This window comes from Ostrinia nubilalis, chromosome 10 (assembly GCF_963855985.1).
Source record: "Ostrinia nubilalis chromosome 10, ilOstNubi1.1, whole genome shotgun sequence".
Lineage (NCBI taxonomy): Eukaryota > Metazoa > Arthropoda > Insecta > Lepidoptera > Crambidae > Ostrinia > Ostrinia nubilalis.
In genome coordinates this window covers 15,304,882-15,331,594 of record NC_087097.1, presented here as the reverse complement: position 1 = coordinate 15,331,594, position 26,713 = coordinate 15,304,882, and the positions used below count along the sequence as shown (strand labels likewise).

General features: G+C 44.4%; 3 protein-coding genes across 5 annotated transcripts in view; 1 reads left to right on the top strand and 2 right to left on the bottom strand.

Annotated features, from left to right (window-relative positions):
• The window catches only part of LOC135075470 (protein HID1), a 28,875-nt gene extending 11,990 nt beyond the window's left edge, over window positions 1–16,885 (bottom strand). Inside the window, exons 1-15 of the mRNA XM_063969909.1 lie at window positions 16,761–16,885; window positions 16,472–16,685; window positions 15,620–15,768; window positions 14,969–15,022; window positions 13,388–13,587; window positions 9,234–9,375; window positions 8,167–8,238; window positions 7,442–7,636; window positions 7,162–7,293; window positions 6,882–7,013; window positions 6,193–6,324; window positions 5,687–5,777; window positions 3,231–3,461; window positions 1,474–1,638; window positions 388–535 (exon numbers count right to left, since the gene is read on the bottom strand). Of these exons, the coding sequence (XP_063825979.1) occupies window positions 388–535; window positions 1,474–1,638; window positions 3,231–3,461; window positions 5,687–5,777; window positions 6,193–6,324; window positions 6,882–7,013; window positions 7,162–7,293; window positions 7,442–7,636; window positions 8,167–8,238; window positions 9,234–9,375; window positions 13,388–13,587; window positions 14,969–15,022; window positions 15,620–15,768; window positions 16,472–16,685; window positions 16,761–16,826 (2,123 nt within the window). The 5' untranslated portion in view covers window positions 16,827–16,885. The remainder of the gene's footprint in view (window positions 1–387; window positions 536–1,473; window positions 1,639–3,230; window positions 3,462–5,686; window positions 5,778–6,192; window positions 6,325–6,881; window positions 7,014–7,161; window positions 7,294–7,441; window positions 7,637–8,166; window positions 8,239–9,233; window positions 9,376–13,387; window positions 13,588–14,968; window positions 15,023–15,619; window positions 15,769–16,471; window positions 16,686–16,760) is intronic.
• Window positions 16,886–17,042: 157 nt separating this feature from the next.
• Window positions 17,043–18,234, top strand: LOC135075622 (acyl carrier protein, mitochondrial). 3 transcript variants are annotated; one of them, XM_063970035.1, is made up of 4 exons: window positions 17,043–17,248; window positions 17,443–17,556; window positions 17,595–17,708; window positions 17,830–18,101. In XM_063970035.1, the coding sequence occupies exons 1-4, from the start codon at window positions 17,081–17,083 to the stop codon at window positions 18,007–18,009; spliced, it is 576 nt and encodes a 191-aa protein (XP_063826105.1). In that variant the 5' UTR covers window positions 17,043–17,080; the 3' UTR covers window positions 18,010–18,101. The 3 variants fall into 3 exon arrangements, with proteins under 3 accessions (XP_063826105.1, XP_063826104.1, XP_063826102.1); XM_063970034.1 differs by lacking the exon at window positions 17,443–17,556 and having other exon boundaries at window positions 17,830–18,234; XM_063970032.1 differs by lacking the exon at window positions 17,595–17,708 and having other exon boundaries at window positions 17,830–18,197.
• A 1,561-nt stretch (window positions 18,235–19,795) lies between these two features.
• LOC135075469 (serine/arginine repetitive matrix protein 1) lies at window positions 19,796–26,254 on the bottom strand. Its single transcript, XM_063969908.1, has 7 exons — window positions 26,185–26,254; window positions 25,201–25,415; window positions 23,322–23,428; window positions 23,100–23,249; window positions 22,222–22,873; window positions 21,496–21,970; window positions 19,796–21,297 (listed from the first exon to the last, which is right to left on the bottom strand). Exons 1-7 carry the CDS (start codon window positions 26,252–26,254, stop codon window positions 20,237–20,239), a joined length of 2,730 nt encoding a protein of 909 aa, XP_063825978.1. The 3' UTR covers window positions 19,796–20,236.
• Window positions 26,255–26,713: the final 459 nt, after the last annotated feature.

The window sequence follows — 26,713 nt, the reverse complement described above, 5'->3', positions numbered from 1 at the left end:
TGTGCGAGTTTTAACGGAGGTCCTTCGAGAAAGTTGGACGCCACAACAACATTTCAGTTAATGACTTCATAGCGTTAATTAAGAAAAATCTAAACGTTCTTCTTTGGGTTAATGGCGATGAACTTGCGTTTAATCTAAACGTTAAACATCGGTATCGTTATAGCCAATGAGTCAGAATCTGTGTGAAATTGACGTAGTAATGTCAATGTCACACTAGAAACGTCAGAATAGAAGGACGCGCGCGGAGACGTCCGCGCGCTTTTATGCTAACTGATGAATTGTACTTAAAATGAGGCAATATAATGTGAAAGTTAAGTATCCAGTGTTTTATTTATGAGAATAGATCTACCGGCCTATAATTTTAATAGTAGGAATCCATTTCGTTACCTGGGCAGCTCGGGCTTGGCGGCGGAGAAGGATCGGCCCTTCCCGGCGGCCAGCGAGCGCGCGATGGCGGCGTGCTCCTGAGGCAAGTTGGCCAGGCTGTGGAACACCGCGCGCTTGCGGATGATCGTGTACACCAGGTTCGAGTTGCCTGGTGAATAACGAAACAGAATGGCAGTGACGTCGCAATGATAATACCGGTAGCGTAAGGGAGAAGCCACACGGTGCGGTGGTGGTCCTGCATATAAAAATCAATGATATGCCAGACGGTGCGTTCCGGCGTGCGTGTGGCTTCTTCCTAAGACCACCACGGAACCAGCGACGTCAAACAAATGAAAATATCGGTAACGTACTGACATAAACACCCGCACCGTACCGTGGGCTTCTCCCTAAGACCACCACGGAACCAGTGACGTCAAACAAATGAAAACATCGGTAACGTACTGACGTAAACAGTTAGGCTGAGTTGCCGACCCAACTTTGACCGTAACTACAACGATAACCGGTGTTTTTGTATGGAGTTTGACAGATTTTTGACGTTGTCAAAGTTAAAGTAAGATGGTGCAACCCCGCCTTGCTATAAAAAAAATATTTGAATTATGACGTCACAAAAATAACTATCGAGAAAGTGACGTCACATAAATGAAAACGTCGGTAGTGTGAAAACACCATTGCAAAACCTATGACGGATTCGAGTTTCTTCTCATACAAACAGAACGTCAATGACGTCATACAAATAATGTAATACGCCTCTATTGCGAACACAGATAGGGACAGTGAGGCGATTTTAATAAACATCATGGATGTTATTCACTTCACTACGTTGCTGAAGTAAGAATCTGAATCATTCTGTCAGTTACACAGAACTTTACGAGAAGGTTCAGCAAGGGCATATATCAATTTGCACAAAACGTTTTCATGGTATCAATTCTGTTTCTATTAAGGATCAACAATCTTCATCTCTAATTTAAGTTCACTCAAACTAAACGCAAATGTTATCTACGAGAACCCCTACATATTTATCAGAACAGACCGTTTGCGTCAAAATTGATAAAGATCAAAAATGTTCTAATAACAAAAGCAACTGACCATCAAACTGGTACTGCACCATGTTGTTGAACATCTCCAGTAGGAAGAAAACCAAGTGGTGGTGGTGCGGCCGCGAGAACAGGAACCACGGCGTGCTGAACGCTTCCAGAAGGTGCAGGAGTTTGGTGGACGCCACCATGGACAGCGTCTTGAGGTACGGGGACACTGGAATGAGAAAGTTACCGATTAGCATACATGCACGGGACAATAAGGCCCGGTTTCCACCAAAGCGGAACAATGCAAGTGTTTTGAACAACCAATCAGATATCATTATTTCCACTTCTCCTCTTAGCTCCGTTTCGCGCCACTCCACCGCCGCTGTCAAGATCTATAGAAATAAGAAGGAGTGTCGGACTGTTATATACTTCCCGACACTTTTCCGCTCTGCTCCTTTCCGCTCCACCTTGGTGGAAACCGGGCCTAAGGAAGTTAAGCAAGAGAGGTTTGATAAATTAGTTGTTTTTCATAGAGATTTTATCCAGATCCTACAGTTCCCTTCCACTTATGGCGAATGATATAGCACCGTGGTCTTTTTAGTGGGTATGCCTCGTCCAGTGGCGTAACTATAGGTTAGCAGGGCTGGCAAAATGCCGCCGGCCTCCGACCAGAGAGGCTCAGAAGAAACTTATTTTTTTACAATATTTTATTTAATACAGCCGTTGGTAGCCCGTTGTGACCACCTTGTGGACACCAGCACCAGCCGGGGACACCGGGACTCACGGGCGCGGGACTGTAGCGACAGCAGGGGACACTGACCGTTGACCAGGATGGTGAGCAGGCAGTCGAACAGCGGCTGCAGGCGCTGGTGGCCCGTGGTGACCACCTTGTGGACACCAGCACCAGCCGGGGACACCGGGACTCACGGGCGCGGGACTGTAGCGACAGCAGGGGACACTGACCGTTGACCAGGATGGTGAGCAGGCAGTCGAACAGCGGCTGCAGGCGCTGGTGGCCCGTGGTGACCACCTTGTGGACACCAGCACCAGCCGGGGACACCGGGACTCACGGGCGCGGGACTGTAGCGACAGCAGGGGACACTGACCGTTGACCAGGATGGTGAGCAGGCAGTCGAACAGCGGCTGCAGGCGCTGGTGGCCCGTGGTGACCACCTTGTGGACACCAGCACCAGCCGGGGACACCGGGACTCACGGGCGCGGGACTGTAGCGACAGCAGGGGACACTGACCGTTGACCAGGATGGTGAGCAGGCAGTCGAACAGCGGCTGCAGGCGCTGGTGGCCCGTGGTGACCACCTTGTGGACACCAGCACCAGCCGGGGACACCGGGACTCACGGGCGCGGGACTGTAGCGACAGCAGGGGACACTGACCGTTGACCAGGATGGTGAGCAGGCAGTCGAACAGCGGCTGCAGGCGCTGGTGGCCCGTGGTGACCACCTTGTGGACACCAGCACCAGCCGGGGACACCGGGACTCACGGGCGCGGGACTGTAGCGACAGCAGGGGACACTGACCGTTGACCAGGATGGTGAGCAGGCAGTCGAACAGCGGCTGCAGGCGCTGGTGGCCCGTGGTGACCACCTTGTGGACACCAGCACCAGCCGGGGACACCGGGACTCACGGGCGCGGGACTGTAGCGACAGCAGGGGACACTGACCGTTGACCAGGATGGTGAGCAGGCAGTCGAACAGCGGCTGCAGGCGCTGGTGGCCCGTGGTGACCACCTTGTGGACACCAGCACCAGCCGGGGACACCGGGACTCACGGGCGCGGGACTGTAGCGACAGCAGGGGACACTGACCGTTGACCAGGATGGTGAGCAGGCAGTCGAACAGCGGCTGCAGGCGCTGGTGGCCCGTGGTGACCACCTTGTGGAACACCACGACCAGTAAGTCCGCGTGGGAGCCCGTGAACACCGGGATGTCCATGGGCACAGCGGCTGCGTAGGGTTTGTTGAGACGCACTCCGAAGTTGCGCTCCCCGGATAGGAGAAGAAGGATGAATACGCCGATGTGCATTAGGCCCACGCGAGCTGTATGAAACAAACAAAATGAAATCAAAATCAAAATTATCTTTATTTGTTTAGACTAATTAAATTAGTACTTGCAAATCGTCAAATGCTCTTAAGGTGATGCCTTGCAAATATTGGGCGTTTTAAAGAAGCGCAGAATTAGTTTTAATCGTACTTTTCTTATTACTTATGTTCTTATTTTGAAATATGTCATAGTTGACTAATAAATCTAGTGTCTGGTCGAAGCCGAAACATGAATGGAAACAATTTTCTCGATAGAAAAAAAATCCAAAGATGACCCTTCTATTACTCGGTTTTTCGTTTTATAAGCAGATAGGCTAATATTTCAATACCAAATTTTGTATATTGGTAAGGTAATAACATATTGTAAGTACTGGTCGAGTTATTTTCTTTAAATAGTGTTTGGTTTTTCAATAAATACATGATTTCCGATTTTTGTCGCTTACGTTATTTTATTCCGCGCCGCGCGCGCTATTGCTGTCCCTTTCCTCGCACTGAGAAATCATATTTCTATCCCTCTGTGTGCGAGGCATTCAGTCGGCCGAAAACTTTTACGAGGTAGCGCCTTAAGGAGCCTATACATGTCTCATTCTTTTTTACCCTACCAGCGCTTCGAGACAAACATTTGGCAAGTGCTGAGAAGAAGCGCCGCAACAAACTCAGTCACCACTGCCTGCCGGTTTAAATTTTTTATTTATTTATAGAAACCAACAGCGATACATTGAAAATGTTAGTTATAAGAGACTGATACTATAGCCAATGACAGGTTTTCCTTTTTATAAAATTACATTCTTCTTCTTCTTCTTTTCAGCCAAATGACGTCCACTGCTGGACAAAGGCCTCCCCCAAGGTTTTCCACAATGAACGGTCCTGCGCTGCCCGCATCCAGGCTCTTCCCGCGACCTTTACCAGATCGTCGGTCCACCTAGTAGGAGGCCTGCCCACGCTACGTCTTCCAGCCCACAAAAATTACAAAAATGCCAATTTGTAATTACAAAAATGCTGAAGACTGCGAGTGAAGCTTAAATTAGCGAACAGTCTTCGTAAGTATTTCTTTCCCATTGCGGTTTTTTTCATAACCTAATGCCACGTTCCACATGTGATCCTGACACTCGTGTTTTTCGTTTCAGATGCGGGATTTCATAATTTCATATTTTACATTTTGATATTTCATATTTTACACTATTTTTATAGACATTTTAGATATTTCAATATTTCATATTGATTTCTCATCATTTGGTATAAATTATTTCTCCTTTCTAAACTGCTGATCTCTTCGCATTTCCTCCTTGTCATCAAACCTCTGTCTCTGCAAGAGTTTGAACGCTTTCCTGTCGAGGAGACGCAAGAGCTTCATCTGGCACTGCGCGCTTGAGGCCGTGGAGGACGCTGCTTGTAACCTAAAAGTGTGTGAGACCCGTTGGACCCCGGAAGAAGAGAGGAACGTTCAGGGTAACGGCTTATAACCGCATGGCTTCCAAGGTACCCACTTTTCCATCCTTCAAGTAGGAGTCTTTCCGACCTGACTTCGCGCAGTTATCTTAACTATTAGAGTCTTTTAATATTTAGGCTGAGTTTTAAGAAATTTGTAGTGGCAATAATATTCACCAAACCGAACCTAATTAACGACCCTGAATCCCTTGAGATTGGCACTATTACAGTAGTTATTATAATATCGTAATTGTTAACTATATACGAGTATACGAGATAAAAATAAATTGTGTCAATTGAGAGGGAGCTGTTTTATTTACATTTTCTAATTTCACACAAGGAACGGTAACTTATATAAATTTCTGCAAGCCGGACAACCTCTTTTTCCACGTGCAGACAATTCACCATCTTCTCTGTCTGCACCGGTGGCGGTTCAATTCCAGTCACCAAGCCGCCAGGAAAAAATCCTTTCTTGCAGTGGTAAGTTTTTGCCAAAAAATACATTGTTGTTGGAAAAAATATGAATAAAGGATGTTAAAAAAAATAAAAATAACAAAAACACAAAGAAGCAACATTGCGTCAATAACAAGCCAGAATAAAGCACTTCAAAAGTGTTAAATTAGACTAGACTACGTTACTATAGAAATCAATGGTTTCTGAGTGCCCTAATGACGTCCCTTTTAACTGTCAATTTAGTATTTGCAAAAAGGTACAATGCATCAGTTTAGTCTCATCACATTATATTCTTCATAATCATCGTCTGTAAGTATTTTATATGCATATTTCGCACTTACATTGGTCCGCGCGCGAATCGTTGAGGTGGTAGAGGATCGGCACCAGTACTTCGAGGACATCGCTGCTCTTCAGCACGTAGTACATGAATTTCTGAAGCAACAAATACTATTTATAATACATACATCATACATACGTGATTGAGAATGGAACTACATAAGGGAACTGACAGAATCGGCAGATATTGACACACTGCCAAATTCTCTTACTATCTTCGTCCAGTTAACAGCGTAAGCAGTCACCAGCAGATACGTATACTCCGCCGTTTACGTAGTTTCGATTCTATCTGTCACCGTCGTCATACTGGCATCTCGCTTTGCGTGAGAGGGATGGCAACATTCGGTTAACGTTTTTGGGAGTAGCCTTTTAGAATTTTTAGGTGGACCGACCACTTCAAAGGTCCGCAAGAAGGGTAATATGGAAATCATTGGGGGATACCTATGTTCAGCAGTGGACGTCCTGTGGCTGACATTTTAGATAGTGTTTACAAGTATTGTAGTCCACGCACCTTGTTATAGTCGCACATCTTCCAGAACAGCACCAGTAGCTCCTGGTGCAGGCTGACCTTCTTGGCGGAGTTGGGCAGGTAGGTCTGGGCCAGCGGGTTGTTGAGGAGCCTCGTCACGCCGCGGAGAAGGAACTGGGAGTTATAGTAGTCCACGCACCTTGTTACAGTAGTCCACGCACCTTGTTATAGTAGTCCACGCACCTTGTTACAGTAGTCCACGCACCTTGTTATAGTAGTCCACGCACCTTGTTACAGTAGTCCACGCACCTTGTTACAGTAGTCCACGCACCTTGTTATAGTAGTCCACGCACCTTGTTACAGTAGTCCACGCACCTTGTTACAGTAGTCCACGCACCTTGTTATAGTAGTCCACGCACCTTGTTATAGTCCACGCACCTTTTTATAGTCCACGCACCTTGTTATGGTAGTCCACGCACCTTGTTATGGTAGTCCACGCACCTTGTTATAGTCCACGCACCTTGTTATGGTAGTCCACGCACCTTGTTATAGTCCACGCACCTTGTTACAGTAGTCCACGCCCCTTGTTACAGTAGTCCACGCGCCTTGTCATAGTAGTTCACGCACCTTGTTACAGTAGTCCACGCACCTTGTTATAGTAGTCCACGCACCTTGTTATAGTCCACGCACCTTGTTATAGTCCACGCACCTTGTCATAGTAGTCCACGTACCTTGTTATAGTCGCACATCTTCCAGAACAGCACCAGTAGCTCCTGGTGCAGGCTGACCTTCTTGGCGGAGTTGGGCAGGTAGGTCTGGGCCAGCGGGTTGTTGAGGAGCCTCGTCACGCCGCGGAGAAGGAACTGGGAGTTATAGTAGTCCACGCACCTTGTTATAGTAGTCCACGCGCCTTTTTATAGTCACGCACCTTGTTACAGTAGTCCACGCACCTTGTTATAGTCCACGCACCTTGTTTATAATAGTCCACGCACCTTGTTATAGTCCACGCACCTTGTTATAGTCGCACATCTTCCAGAACAGCACCAGTAGCTCCTGGTGCAGGCTGACCTTCTTGGCGGAGTTGGGCAGGTAGGTCTGGGCCAGCGGGTTGTTGAGGAGCCTCGTCACGCCGCGGAGAAGGAACTGGGAGTTATAGTAGTCCACGCACCTTGTTATAGTAGTCCACGCGCCTTTTTATAGTCACGCACCTTGTTACAGTAGTCCACGCACCTTGTTATAGTCCACGCACCTTGTTTATAATAGTCCACGCACCTTGTTATAGTCCACGCACCTTGTTATAGTCGCACATCTTCCAGAACAACACCAGTAGCTCCTGGTGCAGGCTGACCTTCTTGGCGGAGTTGGGCAGGTAGGTCTGTGCCAGCGGGTTGTTGAGGAGTCTCGTCACGCCGCGGAGGAGGAACTGGAAGTCTTCGTCGCGGTGGATGCGCGAGAGGTAGTTGATGAACAGGTTGTCTGGCAAGCTCTGCGGGTGATTGATATTGTCAGTCAAAAAGGGACTTCTCAAAGTCAAAGATCTTATTCAGTACTTTACTTGGGCCCTACATTCCAAATATAGCTTTGCCCTACCATCTACCACCACTTCCGGACAGCATAATATGGACTGGTGCTGAGAAGTGGCGGAAGAAATTCAATCATCTTTGTTCTCTACAGAACACACAATGCCAACAAGGGTGTCCACGGAAGACAAACCATGTCACGATAAATGCTAAGTTTAACATTTACAAGTAGGTATGGGACAAATATATGGGCAATAATGTGCCTAAATATTACCTACCATTATATTTGTCCCTTACTATTTGTTAAAGTTATTACTCTCTCAATAGTCTTCTCAATTCAAAAAAATACCAGTTGTTACTGGTAATTTTTTATACAGATTGATATAACATTGACACAGAAGAGTGGGAAAAAAAGGGCACGCCCTTTGAAGATGTTTAAGTAAATTGATAATGTAAATAGAGGGTCAGATGTTTTGCATAATAAGTAATAACTTACTTCATCAGTTTCTTCATTGAGTGTGTTGCTTGTGTCATGGTCCAAAGTCACTATTAGGATTTGTAGTGCTACCTGTAAATAAATTAAAACACGAGTGTGATTTTCATAATTTTAATATTACACCAATGTGCTTTTAAATACCTTCCCCCTTACTAATAAAAAGTTACACAGTTGTTAGACACTGTTTTAAAATGACATTTCCATACTAAACGTCACTTTAAAACACTGTTCAACGAGCGTGTAAGTTTTAATAGTAAGGGGGCTTGTTATTTGCTTTCTTAAGGTTCGGCCAAACCAATGCGTGCAGCTTGCGTACGCGATGGCGATCAGATTTTGTGTATGAATTATGTAGCGATGAGTTCACATTAACGCGTCCTGTCATTGGTTGCGGCGAGCTATGCACGCGCAGTGATCGTCATCGCCATCGCCGAGGCGAGCTACACGCGTTGGTTTGGCCGAAGCTTTACACTACACCGTGTCAGGGTGGAAAAAAATCATGATTTTTTAATTTTAATCAAAAAAATCAGATTTTTTTGAATAAATCGTGATTTATTTGATTTATATTGATTTTTTTGATTTTTATTCGATTTTGCAATCATTGCCTTAGTTTTTCATGCGGAAAACATGTTTATTTAGGTACAATTGAGGTATAGTACTGGGAACAAGCCAAAAAAGTTAAATTATGTAAAATGGTATGTCATATTTTTACTGAAACAAGAAAAAACTCGTCAAAAACAGCTCGTCCTAAGTGGTGTCTGTTTTCATTACAAAAACACGAATATCTTTTTACAAGTATCAATTTTATTTTTTTCTAATTTTCCATACAGAACGTCTATTTCATACTTGAACACCTAATATTAACATTGTTTTGAACATTACAATTGATTAATGTGCACTCCCAGCGTTGCATTAATTCCATTTTAGTATATTGATTTAAATCAGTGATTCTTATTAAAAAAATCATGCAATAAAAATCGTGATTTAAATCATGATTTAAATCAACTTGATTTAAATCATGCAACCCTGCACAGTGTTCATAATACTGATGACGTCATTGTAAGACCTACCTCCACCAGCGGTTCCAGGGTGTCGTTGAACAGAAGGTGGTTGTAGGGCAGGCCGAGCCCCACCGGGTCGTAGGCACACACTGTGTTCAGAAGCGATGTGAACAGCGGCAGCGCGTGACGATTCTCGGGACTCGTGAGGTAGCTGCAACAAAATGTTGCAATTTATACGCCAAGTTACATAGCCTTAAGAAAAGCACAACTTTTATTAGAAGATGGTGGATACATTAGCTTAAAATGACATGTAAGGGCAAAGAGTAAAGAGTGTATCTTGGAAGCAAATAGAACTTCAATTGATGATGACACCGGATGATGCATCGGGTGCACGTCTCTTTTCCGCTCAGTTTTTGGTGAAAATGGATCAAACAGAGAAGAGAAAAGATCTCTTGTCTCATCTTTTCTCTTTCGTCGCTTTGGTAGAAATGTGCTTCGCCGCAAATCTTCTATTCTCTTCAATACCTCCTCGGTAAATGAAGCGATTCTATTGGTTCTTTACAAACACATCCCTCGCTCCGCATCCTCGCATCTCTGGGAAACGTAGCCTTAGGCATACGAATCTCGATCCAATGAGCTGTGGATTCACAAGTAAGGTATGGATCGTCCTGTGTGGACCTGACTAAGGAACAAAAGACTCACGCGATCCACTTGTTATGGTGCGTGGCGGCCCTGCTGCCGGCCGGTAGACGGTCTGGCTGCAGCAGCTCGTGTGTACTCACGCGGTCCACTTGTTATGGTGCGTGGCGGCCCTGCTGGCGGCCGGTAGACGGTCTGGCTGCAGCAGCTCGTGTGTACTCACGCGGTCCACTTGTTATGGTGCGTGGCGGCCCTGCTGGCGGCCGGTAGACGGTCTGGCTGCAGCAGCTCGTGTGTACTCACGCGGTCCACTTGTTATGGTGCGTGGCGGCCCTGCTGGCGGCCGGTAGACGGTCTGGCTGCAGCAGCTCGTGTGTACTCACGCGGTCCACTTGTTATGGTGCGTGGCGGCCCTGCTGGCGGCCGGTAGACGGTCTGGCTGCAGCAGCTCGTGTGTACTCACGCGGTCCACTTGTTATGGTGCGTGGCGGCCCTGCTGCCGGCCGGTAGACGGTCTGGCTGCAGCAGCTCGTGTGTACTCACGCGGTCCACTTGTTATGGTGCGTGGCGGCCCTGCTGGCGGCCGGTAGACGGTCTGGCTGCAGCAGCTCGTGTGTACTCACGCGGTCCACTTGTTATGGTGCGTGGCGGCCCTGCTGGCGGCCCGGTAGACGGTCTGGCTGCAGCAGCTCGTGTGTACTCACGCGGTCCACTTGTTATGGTGCGTGGCGGCCCTGCTGGCGGCCGGTAGACGGTCTGGCTGCAGCAGCTCGTGTGTACTCACGCGGTCCACTTGTTATGGTGCGTGGCGGCCCTGCTGGCGGCCCGGTAGACGGTCTGGCTGCAGCAGCTCGTGTGTACTCACGCGGTCCACTTGTTATGGTGCGTGGCGGCCCTGCTGGCGGCCGGTAGACGGTCTGGCTGCAGCAGCTCGTGTGTACTCACGCGGTCCACTTGTTATGGTGCGTGGCGGCCCTGCTGGCGGCCGGTAGACGGTCTGGCTGCAGCAGCTCGTGTGTACTCACGCGGTCCACTTGTTATGGTGCGTGGCGGCCCTGCTGGCGGCCGGTAGACGGTCTGGCTGCAGCAGCTCGTGTGTACTCACGCGGTCCACTTGTTATGGTGCGTGGCGGCCCTGCTGGCGGCCGGTAGACGGTCTGGCTGCAGCAGCTCGTGTGTACTCACGCGGTCCACTTGTTATGGTGCGTGGCGGCCCTGCTGCCGGCCGGTAGACGGTCTGGCTGCAGCAGCTCGTGTGTACTCACGCGGTCCACTTGTTATGGTGCGTGGCGGCCCTGCTGGCGGCCGGTAGACGGTCTGCCCGTCGAAGTACCTGGAGAAAAGAAAATTCGTTTCGCGACCCTCTCGTCAGCCATACGCCAGACGTGACCGCACCAACGAAGCTGCCGACGCATCAGGCACGCCTCAATGCCGCAGACATTTGCCCCTAAAGTGGGAAAAAACTGCTAGCCACCGCCTGGAGTGGAGGCGCCTGGTGCGGAAAAAAGTTAACGACTTCGAAGAGCAGCGGAAATCTGATCTTGACTCAAAGCGCGATGCTCCTAAAGCCAGACCAGCAGCGGCTATCACCTACAACTACATCAGCGTTGTTCTAACGTGTCGGCATTGTTCGCGCACGTTTACCAACAAGATTGGCTACTGTAGCCATGTGAGGGCACATGATAGGGCAGCCCAGCGTGGTAGCCCTCTTATTGCGGACTAATGGAATTTTGTCGCAGTTACCGTAGCCGAAAGCGGCTTGGGAGTATATACAGGGGTATCCTTCCGTTTGGCCAAATTACTTTTCACCAAATTTCACTTCGCAAACAACTTATCGCCAAAGTTTCATTTTCCAAATGAACTTTTAGCAACTGTACTTTTCGCAACTAATTCATTTGGTCAAATTATCATTTGGCCAAATATTACTTGGCAAATGTTTATATAGCAAATGTTTTATTTTGCCAAATATTATATCCCAAATAATTTGTTTGGTCAAATTGCACTTCACATACTTCACCCAGCGTTACCCACAAATCAAACCATAAGGCAGATGATCATGGTTTTCACAAGAATTTTATGTAAAACAAAGAGATTGCAGAAAACAGTATGGTTGCAGAAAGTAGGTATTGCATAAAATAGTAGGTTAGGTTAGGTTAGAACAGTGACCCTTAACGCGCGAAGGCGAGCGAAGCGTGCCGCGGCAGCGGCCGCCGAGCGCTAGAATCACCTCTATTGTTAATGAATCATTTGGAAATTTCGATAAAAAGAATGAAATATGAAAATTAATTTAGAACAAATTTTATATTAACTACCCACTAAACAAATTAATAACCACAAGTTAATTTGTATTCCATTCTATGCACCAATCAAATTATTTTGTAAATAGTGTATCGTGAAATATTTTTGCCAAATGAAACATTTGCCAAAACATACTTTGCCAAACAATAATTTGCTAAACAACAATATGCCAAAAACGGCATTTGCGAATTAAAAGTTTGCTATAAGTTGTTTTGCCAAATGAGAATTTGCCAAATGAAAATTTGCGAAACGTTGTTTGCGATGTGATAATTTGGGAAACGTTTTTTGGCCAAACATTAGTAATCCATATACAGGGTGTTAGGTAAATGGGTATATGAGCCGACACTAGCCCATGTTAACATGGGCATACAGGGTGGAAACGATAAGTGATCTCACTCGATTATTTCTAAACTATACAAGATATCCAAAAACTAGTTACTGATCCTGAAAGTGCTTCACGAGCTCTATCCAACGGTACCAATAATAGGTTACAAAATAAACTGGATCTATCTGAAAATTCAATGTTTCCAGTCTCCATACATTTAGTAAAACCACATGATATTAAAAACTATACAAGATATCGAAAAACTGGTTACTGATCCTGAAAGTGCTTCACGAGCTCTATCTAATGGTACCAATAATAAGTTATAAAATAAACTGAATCTATCCGAAAATTCAATGTTTCCAACTTCCATACAATTACTACTACCACAGTCATGGCACTCATGTCTTGATAATATTATAGCAAATAAAGCCTAAAGCCAATGTTTTACATGAACAATTTTAAATAAGAATGCAATTTACGAGTTAATTTTAAGTGTTTATTATTTAAAATGAAAAAAAAAAATTGTGAGGCTAGCATAGAGTGGCATACATTTAGTATGGAGGCTGAAAACATTGAATTTTTGGATAGATCCAGTTAATTCTGTAACCTATTACTGATATCGTTTGAAAGAGCTCGTGAAACACTTTCAGGATCAGTAATCAGTTTGTCGATATCTTGTGTAGTTTAGAAATAATCGAATGAGATCACTTATCGTTTCCACCCTGTATAAATGGTATGGTGAAGTCAGAAAATTGATATCTTCATTTTAATTATTTTAATTTTCATAGAAATCGGAATTTAAAAATTTATTTTGTATGAAAATTTAAAAAATTAAAATGATGATATCAATTTTCTGACTTCACCATACCATTTATATGACCATGTTAACATGGGCTAGTGTCGGCTCATATACCCATTTACCTAACACCCTGTATATGTATATATAGACGTGTGTACTCACGCGATCCACTTGTTATGGTGCGTGGCGGCCCTGCTGGCGGGCTGGTAGACGGTCTCGCTGCAGCAGGTAAGTAGCAGCCGCAGCAGTTCAGTGCGAGCCGCTTCGTGCGCGGGCACGCGTGGCGGCGAGCGCGCGAAGCCCACGCCGCCCGCCCAAATGTATTCGCAGCTGTCTAGCGAGGAAAGTTCTTCGGCGCGCTCCTGGTACGAAAATGAAATGTTTTTTCAGCGACACAAAACATTATCAAGAAAATTATAACAAAACTAAAATAGTAAGACACGGGTCTTAACGCGACGTTTATTAATAAGTTTGTGACCACGGCTGCAGCATCGCAGCCGAAACGTCAAGCCGTGAGTACATACTGTAATTCATTAATAAACGTCGCGTTAAGACCCGTGTCTTACTATTTTAGTTGAAATGGAACGCGAAAGTTTAAAATCTTATAAATCTAAATAAAGTAGGTAATGTGCGTGTCACCGAAACGGTATCCTCTCAGCATTATGTCGAGGTGTCGTAAGGAACACCACTACGCTGGTCCTCCGTGGATACACAAAGGGCAAGAGGTACTGCTATGACGCAGCAATACTACTCCGGTTGCAGTACAAGTAACCGTGGTTATCACTTGAAACCTATCTGTCACCGTCGCTCATGGTACATCTCGCTTTGCGTGAGAGTGATGGCGACATTCGAAACTTCGGATAGGGTTTTTCGGAGTAACCCTGGTTACAATGGGTGCGTTTGGCGGAGAAAATCGCTTGAAAGCCCTTGTAAGCAAAATGGCGGTCACTAAACGGTAGGCGCTGTCACTGCGAAAAATGAAACACGTCACTACTATCCGTTCGCGATAAGTTTGCCGCTGGCGATATGACGTCACTCGAAGGGAAGCGTCTATAACTTTAACAAACTATATTTCAAATATTTTTTATTTATTATTTTTGATAAAAATTGTGTATTTGCGTAAAATAAGACACATTAATTGCGTTTAATTACTAACTATAGCGGTTGGAGGAGGAGACGCGCTTTCCAAGGACCAGCAAACTTAGCGCGAACGGGTAGTACCTACGTAGTTTCAGGTTTGTCTGTCACCGTCGCTCATGGTACACCTCGATTTGCGTGAGAGTGAGGGAAACATTTGAAACTTCGGATAGCGTTTTTCGGAGTAACCCTGGTTACAATAGGTGCGTTTATGTATATCTTGGCTATGGCAGAATAACAGGGTTTGTGGGTCTCCTGCAAACACTGAGTCATAGACCTTTTTGTCTCTTATGCTTTTTGTATCTGTGATAAACTGTAAATGAAACTTGTTTTGAAATACTTTCTATTCTATTCTATCTAACCTAGCCTCAAAACAAATATTGAACAAAATAATAATTAAATAATAATAAAATGACTAAAAAAAATAGAAGTTACACCACAGGTTACACTTAGAATTGGTCATATAACACATCAAGGCCAGTTATCAATATTTTGAGAGAGGAAGTTACAAAACAATCTGTATTTATACATTTGTTATCTTTTTAATAAAACAGAGGGAAACAAGTGAGTGATAAGATTAATAGTTATCATAGAATCAATACTCACCGGGCCGGACCGCTTGGTGCTCACCACTGTGAAGTCTGGGCAGAACAGGAGATCCTGATAATAACAAAAAATATCACAAATCATCACCACATAAACTTTTTAAGATTTCAAATAGTAATTACAATCAATAGTTAAGTTGGATGGACATCATGGTGATGAAACAGTAAAAAATCTCATCCAGATTACAAAGGGAGAGGACAGTTATTTTAAAAATAGGGAGGAGGGTGCATTGTAATCAAAAAGGATTAAAACGATATTCTTCAAAGTTCAAATTCACTCTTAGCAAGTTTAACTTGACAATCTTATAGGGACTTTTTCAAACCATTAATAATGAGTAAGAATCACAACAAAGGCTACCTAAGTAAACTCCGACAAACGTTTCTTCGACATTACGTTACTCGCGTTCGCCTTTGTCTGAGTAGTGTAGTGTCGAAGTAAAGTCATGTCGATATTCAGTAGTGTCGGAGTAACGTAATGTCGAAGTAACGATTGTCGGAGTTCAGTTTTTTAGCCCACAAAAAATATAATTTGCAATACCTTAACTTAGGTAACTAAGTTATAAGCACCTAAGATAAGACCAGTAATGTACACTTAGTGAGCAAATAAACAAATTGCATAGTTAAGTAGAAATCAGTTTATGTAGGTACTAACACATATAGCGTTGATGAGTGACTGAGCCAAGGGGATGGACTGTTCGTTCTCCGCCGCAGCTGGCAACGAGGACCAGAAGAAGCCCTGCCAGTCCGGCTCTTCTAGCATGTATGGCAACACTCGTGTCAGGAGCCGCGCACAGTTCAAAGCTGAGAAATAGAGGTTTGATTAACAAGAGAATACCATAGCTTGCAAATAAAGATTTATTAATTTTTTATCAATCATTTAACTAATCTGAGGTGGAATTGTGTAAAGCAATCGTAATCATTTGACAGTTCATAACGTACGATAAAGTCAGTTAAACAAAGCGTTTGACAGAATAATTGTACGTTATGAAATGTCAAATGATTACAATTGCTTTACACAATTCCACCTCTGCTCTTAATTAGACCAACATTTTATTTAATAGCAACAATATTAGGGCAAAATTCTCCATTTTACTTTATTCAGTTATTCAGAGAGACTGTAAAACAGTAGATTTTTGTGAAGTCTGTAAGGACTCAAATTGGTTGACTAATGATATTTAGTACAGAAACTACAAATCTTAAATTACCTCTTAAGGAGATTGGTACATTCCACAGTTCACATTCTTAGGTGCTGTGCTAAGCTGTATTACACAAGAATGAATATTTATTGATCCTGTTTTAATTCAAATAATTGGTGGATACTGCACAATACACATAGCAACTTCTTAATTAGCTAATTATTTTTTAAATTGCTTATTAGCTTTGTTTCATTAAGATTCTAATTGGAAACACTAAATAATCAATAACACAAATAAAATTGTTTATCATCAGGAGATCAGCACTACAATTATTTTTACTATTTTTTATTTTAAATTAAGTTGGTTACCTGTCTGCTGTTCTCTTTGTGTCCTACAGCTGCTGTCCACAGTCTTCACGAGCTTCTCCACAGCCTTATACACCAGGGTCGCCAGATTGTTCGGCGACTCCTCACGCAGCGCGCGGATCTCGGCTCCTGGCACCAGCGCGAACACATCCTGCACGTTGGTCACGCTCTCCGACCAGAACTGATCCCAAAAGGTGTCATCTGCTGCGTCAATCGCCTGGGAAAACAGAATCATCAGTGGTACACAAACTTGACTAAATTGAACTAATTTTACCTGTTTATATGCCCATACCTGTGACTTAGACGTTAGCTGCACTACCGCCTTCCTAAAATTAAGTTTTGTGTCAGCATTGCCCATTTTACAATTTATTTAATTCTGAAAAAACCGTAAATCCATATCTCCCCACGTCCCACACAAAAACAATGATTGGAATTGTCAAATTTGACAGATGACGGACTGCGTGTCAAAGACAAAGAACATAAAGCGGAGAACACATGACTGAAAAATAACGTTACCGCCTGTAATCGTAATCGATTTTCAGTGTTTATCTGTTGTTGACTGACTGACTGTTGCAAATAGTTTGTCTATGGTTTTTATTTGAAGTCTGAAAAATGGCTGCTGCGAATTTAGTTCGAAGTGCTTTTAGTGGATTATTACGAAAATCCACCTCCTATAGAACACCGGTGGTATGCCGGCTATCAACTGTAGCCCTTCAACAAAAATTCCGTACAGCCATAACTTTGGCTAAAGCCCAAAATTCCCTTCATCTGCAAAATGAGGTAAGGGTTTTTATCAATCAATACAATGTGATTTTCGGAAATACCTTAGTGTTTCATGCATAATCCTCACTTTAGCCACAATCAGAAGGTGGTGTTTTACTGAAGAAAGATATATAAAACCTGAAATTAATTGTATTATTGTTATAACCTCAAAGTGTTGCATAACAAATATGTACAGCATAAAAACTGTTTAGGTACAGTGTCAGCGAATACAACAATACTCTGGGGCGCCTAAGCTTTCACCGCAGCAAATAGAGGACCGAGTCATGAAAGTGTGCAAGGCTTACGACAAGCTATGTGGTCGACAGGTACATACATTAGATTTACTTTTCAAATTTTGTTTCAGACCCAGAAAATCGGTATCCGCAACTACAGTGGCGGCCCCCCGCTCTCCTTAGAGCTTATTAAAAGTAGGGTGCTCCTTGTCCTGCAACTTTATGACAAAGTTAATCCTGATAAGGTAGCGCACTGTTACATATTTTGTAGTTGTATCTCTACCGTTTTCTGTTTGCGCCTCTCACTTATTTAGTTATACATACATGGTTTTAATTTATTTTATTAACATTTTATATGTTTTTCAGCTCTCAGTGGACTCTCACTTCATGACTGACCTTGGTCTGGACTCCTTAGACCATGTGGAGGTCATCATGGCAATGGAGGATGAGTTTGGCTTTGAAATTCCTGATGGTGATGCAGAGAGGCTTGTCAGACCACGAGACATTATCCAGTACATAGCCGACAAAGAAGATGTCTATGAATAAACTTTACAATTAGGGCTCCAGCATCTCAAATAATGTCTCGGACCAACTGTTTCTTGCACCAAATCTGAACAGTGAAGTAATAAATTGCAGTAACTTTAAGCCATAATTTGCAGTTGGTCCAAGACATGAAGGGTCAGCTTAGTATCTAGTTCTGATTTAATTTACTTGTAATTCAAGAATGAACAATATGAACATGGCTGAACATCATCTGTGAAGATGTACAAAGTGTAAATTCTGTTATTGATTATATGGCTGTTAGATTAGATCATTTGTTTTTCATTTGATCAGGACACCTGCATAAAATGTCTGTAATAAACACTTAATTTATATTACTGCATTTTATCATTTCATTTATCTATCTATCATAATAGCCAGAGTGCATTACCACAGCAAAATTTTTATAAATGTTGTACCTAGCATAAAAGTTATAATACTAAGCCTTTTAGTGCATCATCAGACAAATCATTCTTAATGTAACTGTTACATTGCAGCTTTTGTAAACGGCTGAATGGATTTTGATAATGATTCTGGGCTTTTTATCAGCATCCCTTGTACAAATATTTTATCTACATGACATGTTTTAAGATTTACAGTAACAGTCTAGTATGAAAGTACATTCCATACACCACCGATACGAGTTGCGACGTATTTTCAAACTTACGCTCTACAGTCCACCTTCTCAACAAAAGCTGAAAATAAATTCCAGTTGTTATTTCTTTGATATTGACCTGTCCGTGAACCCCAGTCAAAAGCGAAGCATCGATTTATTCCCGATTGGATAGGTTTGTTGTACAGTCATCATCAAAAGTGACCAAATATTTTTAATACGTAACATAACAACAGCACTACGTATGCGTCATTCAATTCGATTTTAATATTTTCTTTGCGCTAAATGCGTCTCCTAGAATGCTGATATGAGTAATGAAAGATAAATGTACAGGCTATCTTCATTTTAGTAGGAAAATATGAATAGTTATTTTTCTTTAAACACGGTGTGGTGTGAATAACTTGAGCAACATATCGAAAGGTGGTTTGCTGTAGTGCACGTGCCCCGTTTTAGGTAGCTGCATAATAACACACGGCCGCAACACAAATATTTGTTTTTAACCTACGTGTGCTGCTGACGGTACATGCGCAAACCGAATAACACAATCAGTATAAAGCTATCTACAACTTGTATCTACAGCGTGGGCTCCACAGCTCTGGCGTGTAGAACCGACGCGCGAGAGCAGTGAAGTTACTTCACGAGACTCGGAATTCAAGTTCGACAAATTCCATTTTAATATTTTATTAATCAAAATAAATGTGAATGTAATGTGACAAAGCTAGGGAACTTGTTTTTTTGCAAAAGTAAATAATAACATTCGATATGGATAAGTTTTCCCTTTATAAAAACTCATCAAAAATGAACGCCTGCACAAATCTGAACAACACTCGTGCGTGCGAAAGAAACTGTTGCCTTTTAAATTTATTTAGGCTCTAAAACGAACACATTTTCCCATAGGTAGGCATAAATTTTTAAACTTCATCGCAATGTTTTAACATATTTTAAGTAAAACTTCCTCGATTTTTGTTAAGATTGAAGCAAGGATCACTCAATCCACATGCACATGGCGCAGCAGGCTAGGTATTCTCAAACATCACCTTCCCTTGTTTATAAAAAACAACCATACTGTTGTGACTGTGTACCCAGGAGGCATAAGTTGGAAATCGGACTCGTTTTCTACATACATTATTGTATGGTTGTTGAAGATTTTGAAGTGCCCTATGTAATGAAACTCCAGAGTTAGAATAATCATTTATACAACTTTTAATGACATCATCTTTTAAAGAAAAAAACTAAGCATACATACATAGTAACATTTATATACAGACTAAGCTCGCAAGGCCTAAATGCACCGCACTTTCGCACACACACATACGACACGCTAGTCTGACGAAACGTCCGTATATATTACAACTATTTACATTTCACATAAATCCGAAGGTTCAAGCCTCGAGATATATTACTTTTCTACAAGAATAAACTTAAAATACTGCTTCCAACGCCGGCCGGCCGGGGCTCGAGAGAATTCCTTCATACACCACAGACAACCTTCACGAGCTCGGCAGCGATAGCTCGCCCCGGCCGCCGCGACTGACGAAAGTTTCAAAGTGAACATCGACACGTCACGTACAAAATAAATAACGACTATTCTACCGCTCACTAGGGGCGCCGGTGGCGGTGCTACCTGGCGCGCTTGGGGCGCGCGGCCGAGCGCAGGCGCCGCGCCGCTGCCGGGTCCACGCGCGCCACGCGCACCACCGGCTGCAGTAGCAGGCCTTGCAGCGCGCGCCGCTTCTTGCGCAGTTCCCTGTCCTCGCTGTCCGACAGCGACGAGCGCGAGCTTCGCTTGTCGTCCTTGTCCGGCGAGCCCTTGCCCTTGTCCTCCTGCACGACCACTTTGAGGTCGAGCTGCACCGACTCGTCCTCGGACGCGTCGTCGGCTTCCCGCTTGAGCGTGCGATCGGCGTCGTCGTCGGACTCGCCGTCGAGCGTCCGGTCGGGGTCGGAGGGCGCCGGGCTGTCGTCCTCGCTGGCGGTGCTCTGCCGAGTGTCGGTGTCGGCGTCGGAGCGGTCGCCGGGCGCGGTGTCGGCGCTGCCGGCGCGCGAGTCCTTCTTGGCGCGCTTCCGCTTGTTGGGCCAGCCGGTCTTGTTCTTCTTCTTGAACTTGCCGCGGCGGCCGCGCGCGCGCTCGGCGACGCCCGCCTCGATCTCGCTGCGGATGAGGTCGCAGCGCTCGCACTCGGAGACCAAACTGGAGACGTCGGGCGCGTTGGAGGACGCGACGACGGAGGGCTCGCCGTCCGCGGGCGCCTCGGACATGTCGAACTCGGCGGCGTCCTCGAACACGTCGGAGAGGAACTGACGTAAACGCTCGGAGGCTTCGTGAGCCTCGGCGACGGCGGGGTCCGGCCGTGGGGCGGGCGCGTCGCTGGTTGTGTCCTCGGAGGCGGTGGACTTGGCGTCGTCGGGTCGGCGGCGCTGCAGCAGGCCGGCCGAGCCGAGGATGGCGAGGGTGGACGCGTGTTCGCGCGGCGACTTCCGCGGGCGCGCGTCGTGGGCCGCGAGCGCTTGGGCACGATGTCGCACGCGCTGTTTCTTCATGCCGCGGGTGCCGTAGGCGCGCGAGGGCCCCGGCTTCTCCTCCCGCTTCACGAGGTCGCTCAGCGGGCAGCAGTTCGGCTTCAGCGGCGGCAGCTGGCCGATTTCGTACGGTAACTTTGGCGACGCTGTCGTGTATAGTTCTGAAACAAAATAAATCAGTAAATTAGTATAAACAAAATGTTTACAACTATGGCATTGATTGCATTTTCGCCGAATGTTATTGCGGAAATTCTGCCTCAATCACTCGCACAGTTGATGCATGATTGAGTCCAAACTTTCACATTCAGTAATCGTGTTCGATCACAGTTGAAATGTTCTAAAACCTTTTGGATACTCACCAAAATACTTGTGAACGTTTTTGACCACGACTTGGTCCTGGTCCTGCCGCCGGAATGTCTCGAACCAGGGCTCGGATCGCGGGACCGACTCGAACGCGAATTCCAACTGCTCCACCGCCGGCGTGTACTTGAGTTTCCCGTCCTCCCACTTCATGCATTTCTCCACCGGTTCCTCTCTCAAGGGGCTGACTTCGGGCTCGGCCGGCGGGGGCTCCGCGGGCGCCGGTTCTGGTGGCGGCAATAGGGTTTCATCCACAGTCTCTTCTTCTCTACGTTCTATAGCCCGCGTGAGCCCGGCCCTTCGCCCTCGCTTGACGACCGGCGCCACCCGTCGCTTCCGCCGCCGCTTGTCCTCCGGCCAACTGTCCTCTTCGGACGACTCCTCTTTCAAGGCTAAAGGTCGCGCTAAACGCCGCCTCTCGTTGACTACCGGTGTTTGCGGTTTCGGCGGGCTCTTTCGCTTCGTGTTGACGACCTGAAGTTATAAGAAAATGTTTATTTACATAGGTAATTTTAACTACAAAATAGTAATAATAAAGACTGAAACTAAAGCAAAATTCTCAAAAATCCATTCTAAGCTTGATTTACATAATTCCAAGTCAGATATTTTTTCAAATTTATTGGGACGTTTTATTTCATTTGATTCCTGTTGGCAAGCAGATCATGACTTTCGTCTATCTATTTTATCGAGCGTATGACTAATATTGAAACGCAACAAATACGTACTTTGAGTGCAACCTCGTCGTCATCAGACGACGCCGTGGAACTGGTAGAGCTTGCCCGTTTGGGGAACATGAACTGCTCAGCTTCGTCACTCAGCACTGATAGCTCAGACCGCCGCACCTTGCGAAATTTCACCACTAGAGGCTTCGCCCCATTCATAGCAGGTGGTGACTCTCTTCGTTTAGTAGGGAAGCCCCCACTCGAGCGCAATTTAGTACTAGTCACAACTTTGTAATACTGCCGGTCTTCCGCTAGTTGCTCATTGGTTCGCTTCGCACACCGCGTATTATGTTTCCTCTCTTCTTCTAAGCCGTTGCGCCTCGGACTGGAGTGTCCGTTGACCGCCGAGTCCGGGCTCTGAGATCTTTTGGAGCGTTTATTTTTAGGTTCTATGTCCCCGTTGCATATTTTCCTTAGGGATCTCCTTTCGCCGTTGACGGTGGCTTTGTCTAGGAAGGTGGCGACGTCTGCTCCAGAACTTATGAGGGAGTCTAGCGCTAGGAAGTTGGCGTGGTCGCGGACGAAAGCCAAGTGCCCTGGCGAGCGACGGTGTAACGCGGCGTCGGCATAGTCCGCGTTGCACATCTCACAGTAACCAGCCTTTTGTTCCTTCTCTTCTTTTTCTTTGATCCGCGGCCTGCTTTTTCGCGTCATTCTGGAAATTTTGGTTGGGTTAGATATGATGATGTGTAAAAGTGACAATTTATGACACAAAAAAGGACAGCAACAGCATTTTTATGGTTTAGAACAAATAAAGAAGAGGTCAAGACTTTAAATTAATTTGGACAATAATAAATGTAGTTCATATTTTTTATGTTGATTTGTACACTTCAATCAATATAACTTGATGAATATTAATGTCAATGCTAATTTCTACTTACTTTTGACCTAAGATTTGCTGATACTGTATAGGGTTGGTAGTATTAGTAGTTTGGTTATCTGGAGATTCTTTCTTCTCTTTCTTTGGGAGATCAGGCTCTACCGATATCTCTGGCCACTCATCAAATTCCTTGTACACTGGTCTACACACCCTGAAAATAAAAAGGTATTGTAGACTACGCAAAGCAAAAGATACAATTCTTAGAAGAAAGGTTGATCCATACTTGTCCAAAAACTCAATCTTGATAAAATGTTTAGTGAAGAATCGGACATGCGCTTTACGGGGCGCCGTGAAGAATGTGTCATACAGTTTATCCAATAGACTTATAGCCTGAAAGATTAATAAATATGCTGTAAAATATATAGGAATAATTGAAGAAAGAAAATCAGGTTAGTCTAAGAAAAGCGGCAGAAAAAATTAAGAAGAATGTTAGTGGTTAGAGCATGCAAAAATGGATGCAAAATGAATAAGCACAATCACATGTAGCATTTTTATATCTTGGTCAAACTTTTTTTTTCCAATAAAAATGCTATATCTGTAAGCAAATGAGGATGATACTACACAAGCATAAGTCTTTGTATTCACTGTTTCGATGACACTAATCTTTAGAAATTACAATGTTTGAACATCCAAAATTGTGCAATACACAAGGAAAACTAGACATTGCACTTTTTGTAATGAATTATTAACATCAACATGAAATTAAGTTTGCAGACATTACAGATCATGATTAAACTTTTGCTTTTATAATATGAACCAACATGAAGTGACTATGGAGTCAAGCAATTCAAGAAAATAAGTTTTGTTACAAGGATCAATTACATGGCATTTTCATACATTCATTTTACCATCTTGAAGTTCTATAATTTTGTTAAATATTGATTGATACACTTGCATATTACACTTCATAAAAACTTCAATAAGATGAAATAGAAAAGTTTAGTAACTAGGTAGTTTAGTTATCCTGCTTTTGTTGATAAAAAATCATTCAAGATGCTAAAACTGATGTTGAAATAGGCTTTCAAAATGTTATGTATGCAGATCCATCACTATTGTATCTTTGTTTTATGATAGATGCATAACCATTTTTATAGCCTTTTAGGTTTTTAAGTAGAGGAGCACAGTCAGTATACAGTCAAGAGCATGATGCCTACAACCGAGACTGTATACTCATTACGCATATTGCAACTCATTATCCAATATAGACCGTTTCATCCACGAAGACGCGTCCCACCATTCTTCCGCTAATGTTTGAGTGTTATCGGTAGCGTTAAATTATCCATGAGTGCACACGCACACTACAATAATGACGCTCGGATTGCTCGGATCAAACGGCACCCCGCGCTTCCCTCGACAAAAATTGGTGAGGCGCGTCTTCGTGGATGAAACGATCTATAGTTTGATTCACACTGGACGACCCACTGCGCTCCGATCACGCGTGATTCTTCTACCAAAGCATAGAAAAGAGTGTTTGAATAACAGATTAGATTTCGTTATTTCCCAACCTCTCCGCTCAGCTTCGGTACAGAAATCTGATTGGTTATTCAAACACATCTCTCGGATTTGGTGGAAACCAGGCCTAAAGTTGGCGGTTCGCGTCGTCGCGTCGTGACAGAGACAAGAGTTACTTGACTTAGGTATCTGTCTCACTCGCGAACTGACGCTTAAACATTGCCTAGTCAAGTAACGATCGCGGTCCCTCGTCTCGGTCGCTTATCTCTGTCGCAGCGCAAATCGCTGCCTTAACAGTCAAGGGCGATTCACACCGGTCGCAATCAGTGCGCTTAGATCGTCTGGTGTAACGCTTGAACCACACCAACGCGTGCAGAGCGTGACCTGTCATTGGCCTGTGATCGCGTCGGCGCTCTGCACGCGTCGGCGTGATTGAAGCGTAAATCCCAGAACAGACGGTGAATCGCAACTGCAACGAAACCGCAACTGCTAGTTACTTTTGAGTTGGATCTAAGTTTCTGTCCGTTGAGAGACCACACATGACGCGACCAGTTTGAAACTTTCAGTTTCATTCATCAGAAAGTTGCAGTTTCGTTGCAGTTGCGTTTCACCGTCTGTTCTGGGCCTAAATCCTTCTCCATTCCCTTCACCTTCTGCACGGTGAGTTGCACGTAGCTATGGTGCGGCGATTGCGGCACGAGGTCGCGTCGCACGCGCTGCAGCATCGCATCGGCGCGGCGCTCACGGCGCGGGCCCGCCGGCCGCACCGCCGGCGACGCCGCGCGCGTGTCGCACACCACGTGAGTCACCCGTGATGTCAGGAACACCTCTTGTTGCTGGAAAGAGAAAGAAACTCGGTTATTTTCTGCAGGTTAGAAAGAGACGATGGCCGTCGGGGCAGAAAAGTTCTCGAGTGGTGACCACGGGCTGGAAGACGTAGCGTGGGCAGGCCTCCTAATAGGTGGACCGACGATCTGGTAAAGGTCGCGGGAAGAGCCTAGATGCGGGCAGCGCAGGACCGTTCATTATGGAAAACCTTGGGGGAGGCCTTTGTCCAGCAGTGGACGTCATTTGGCTGAAACGAACGAACGTGATTTAAGAAGAGCATGGCATCTCTTTAAGGGTTTTATTAATAAAAGTTACACCCTAGTTGAACTCTGGCTTAACTTGTCATTTAGTATGGAAATGTAATTTTAATGCAGACTTCATCCTAGGTGTAACTTTTTATTAATAACGGGGTAATGCCTGTTTTCACCATCAATTCCAAATTTTTAAGTGACCCATCATCATCACCATCATCATTTCAGCCACAGGACGTCCACTGCTGAACATAGGCCTCTCCCAATGACTTCCACATCGCACAGTTGGTAGCGGCCTGCATCCAGCACCTTCCTGCTACCTTTATCAGGTCGTCGGTCCACCTTGTGGGTGACCCATATGAAAACAAAATTCCTGTTATGTGTTACCACAGGGGTAACTTAAAAATTAGGGATTGATGATGAAAACGGGCATAAGAATAAGAAAACACTGAACGCATCTGATTACAGTTTGGCCACTGACAGAAAGAAAAATCTGCATAGGCTTTCAAAAAGCGCTTTTATATGAGGGAAAATTATAATACAAGTTGCAACCACTTGAGGCCTGTTCCAACTTGGACAGACAGATCATCTGTTTTCTTGATCTGTCTACAGTGTACCGTACCATGTTTACATTGGACTAAAACTAAACGGTCTGTCTAAGTGGGAATAGGCCTTTATTGAAGCATAAAACAATGTCACGGTAAGCAGTTACATTGAAATTTTTACATTTTAAATTTGTAAAATGTACAGGCTGATCGAACAAACATTCTCTAGAGTTGGTGTCAGTTTATCAATAAGTAATCAGTCATGTTATGTATTTTTTATGTAATCAAGTGTCTCACACACAGTGCTGTTCTAGATAACTTAGTAATCTTCATCATAAGGGGTTTTTGATGAAAAATGATATTTGTCAATAAATATGAATTCATAAATTAATTATTATGTATTTTGCTATGTAACAAGGAAAATATTTAACCTTTAATTTTATAAATAAACTTCACTTGAATATGTCATTTTTATACTGTTTTCTGAACAAGAATTAGGTAGTTACCTATACACATTAAAATATTTTTCAATAATGGAA

Bases quoted from the DNA above. Each gene is read 5' to 3' on its own strand.
- LOC135075469 (XM_063969908.1), bottom strand. From the start codon at position 26,254: ATGGTACGGTACACTGTAGACAGATCAAGAAAACAGATGATCTGTCTG. The intron at 23,250-23,321 runs GTATGGATCAAC...TTTTATTTTCAG, and splicing joins AAGATTGAGTTTTTGGACAA to GGTGTGTAGACCAGTGTACA. The intron at 22,874-23,099 runs GTAAGTAGAAAT...CAAAATTTCCAG, and splicing joins CAGCAAATCTTAGGTCAAAA to AATGACGCGAAAAAGCAGGC.
- LOC135075622 (XM_063970035.1), top strand. From the start codon at position 17,081: ATGGCTGCTGCGAATTTAGTTCGAAGTGCTTTTAGTGGATTATTACGA. The intron at 17,557-17,594 runs GTACATACATTA...ATTTTGTTTCAG, and splicing joins ACAAGCTATGTGGTCGACAG to ACCCAGAAAATCGGTATCCG. The intron at 17,709-17,829 runs GTAGCGCACTGT...TATGTTTTTCAG, and splicing joins ACAAAGTTAATCCTGATAAG to CTCTCAGTGGACTCTCACTT.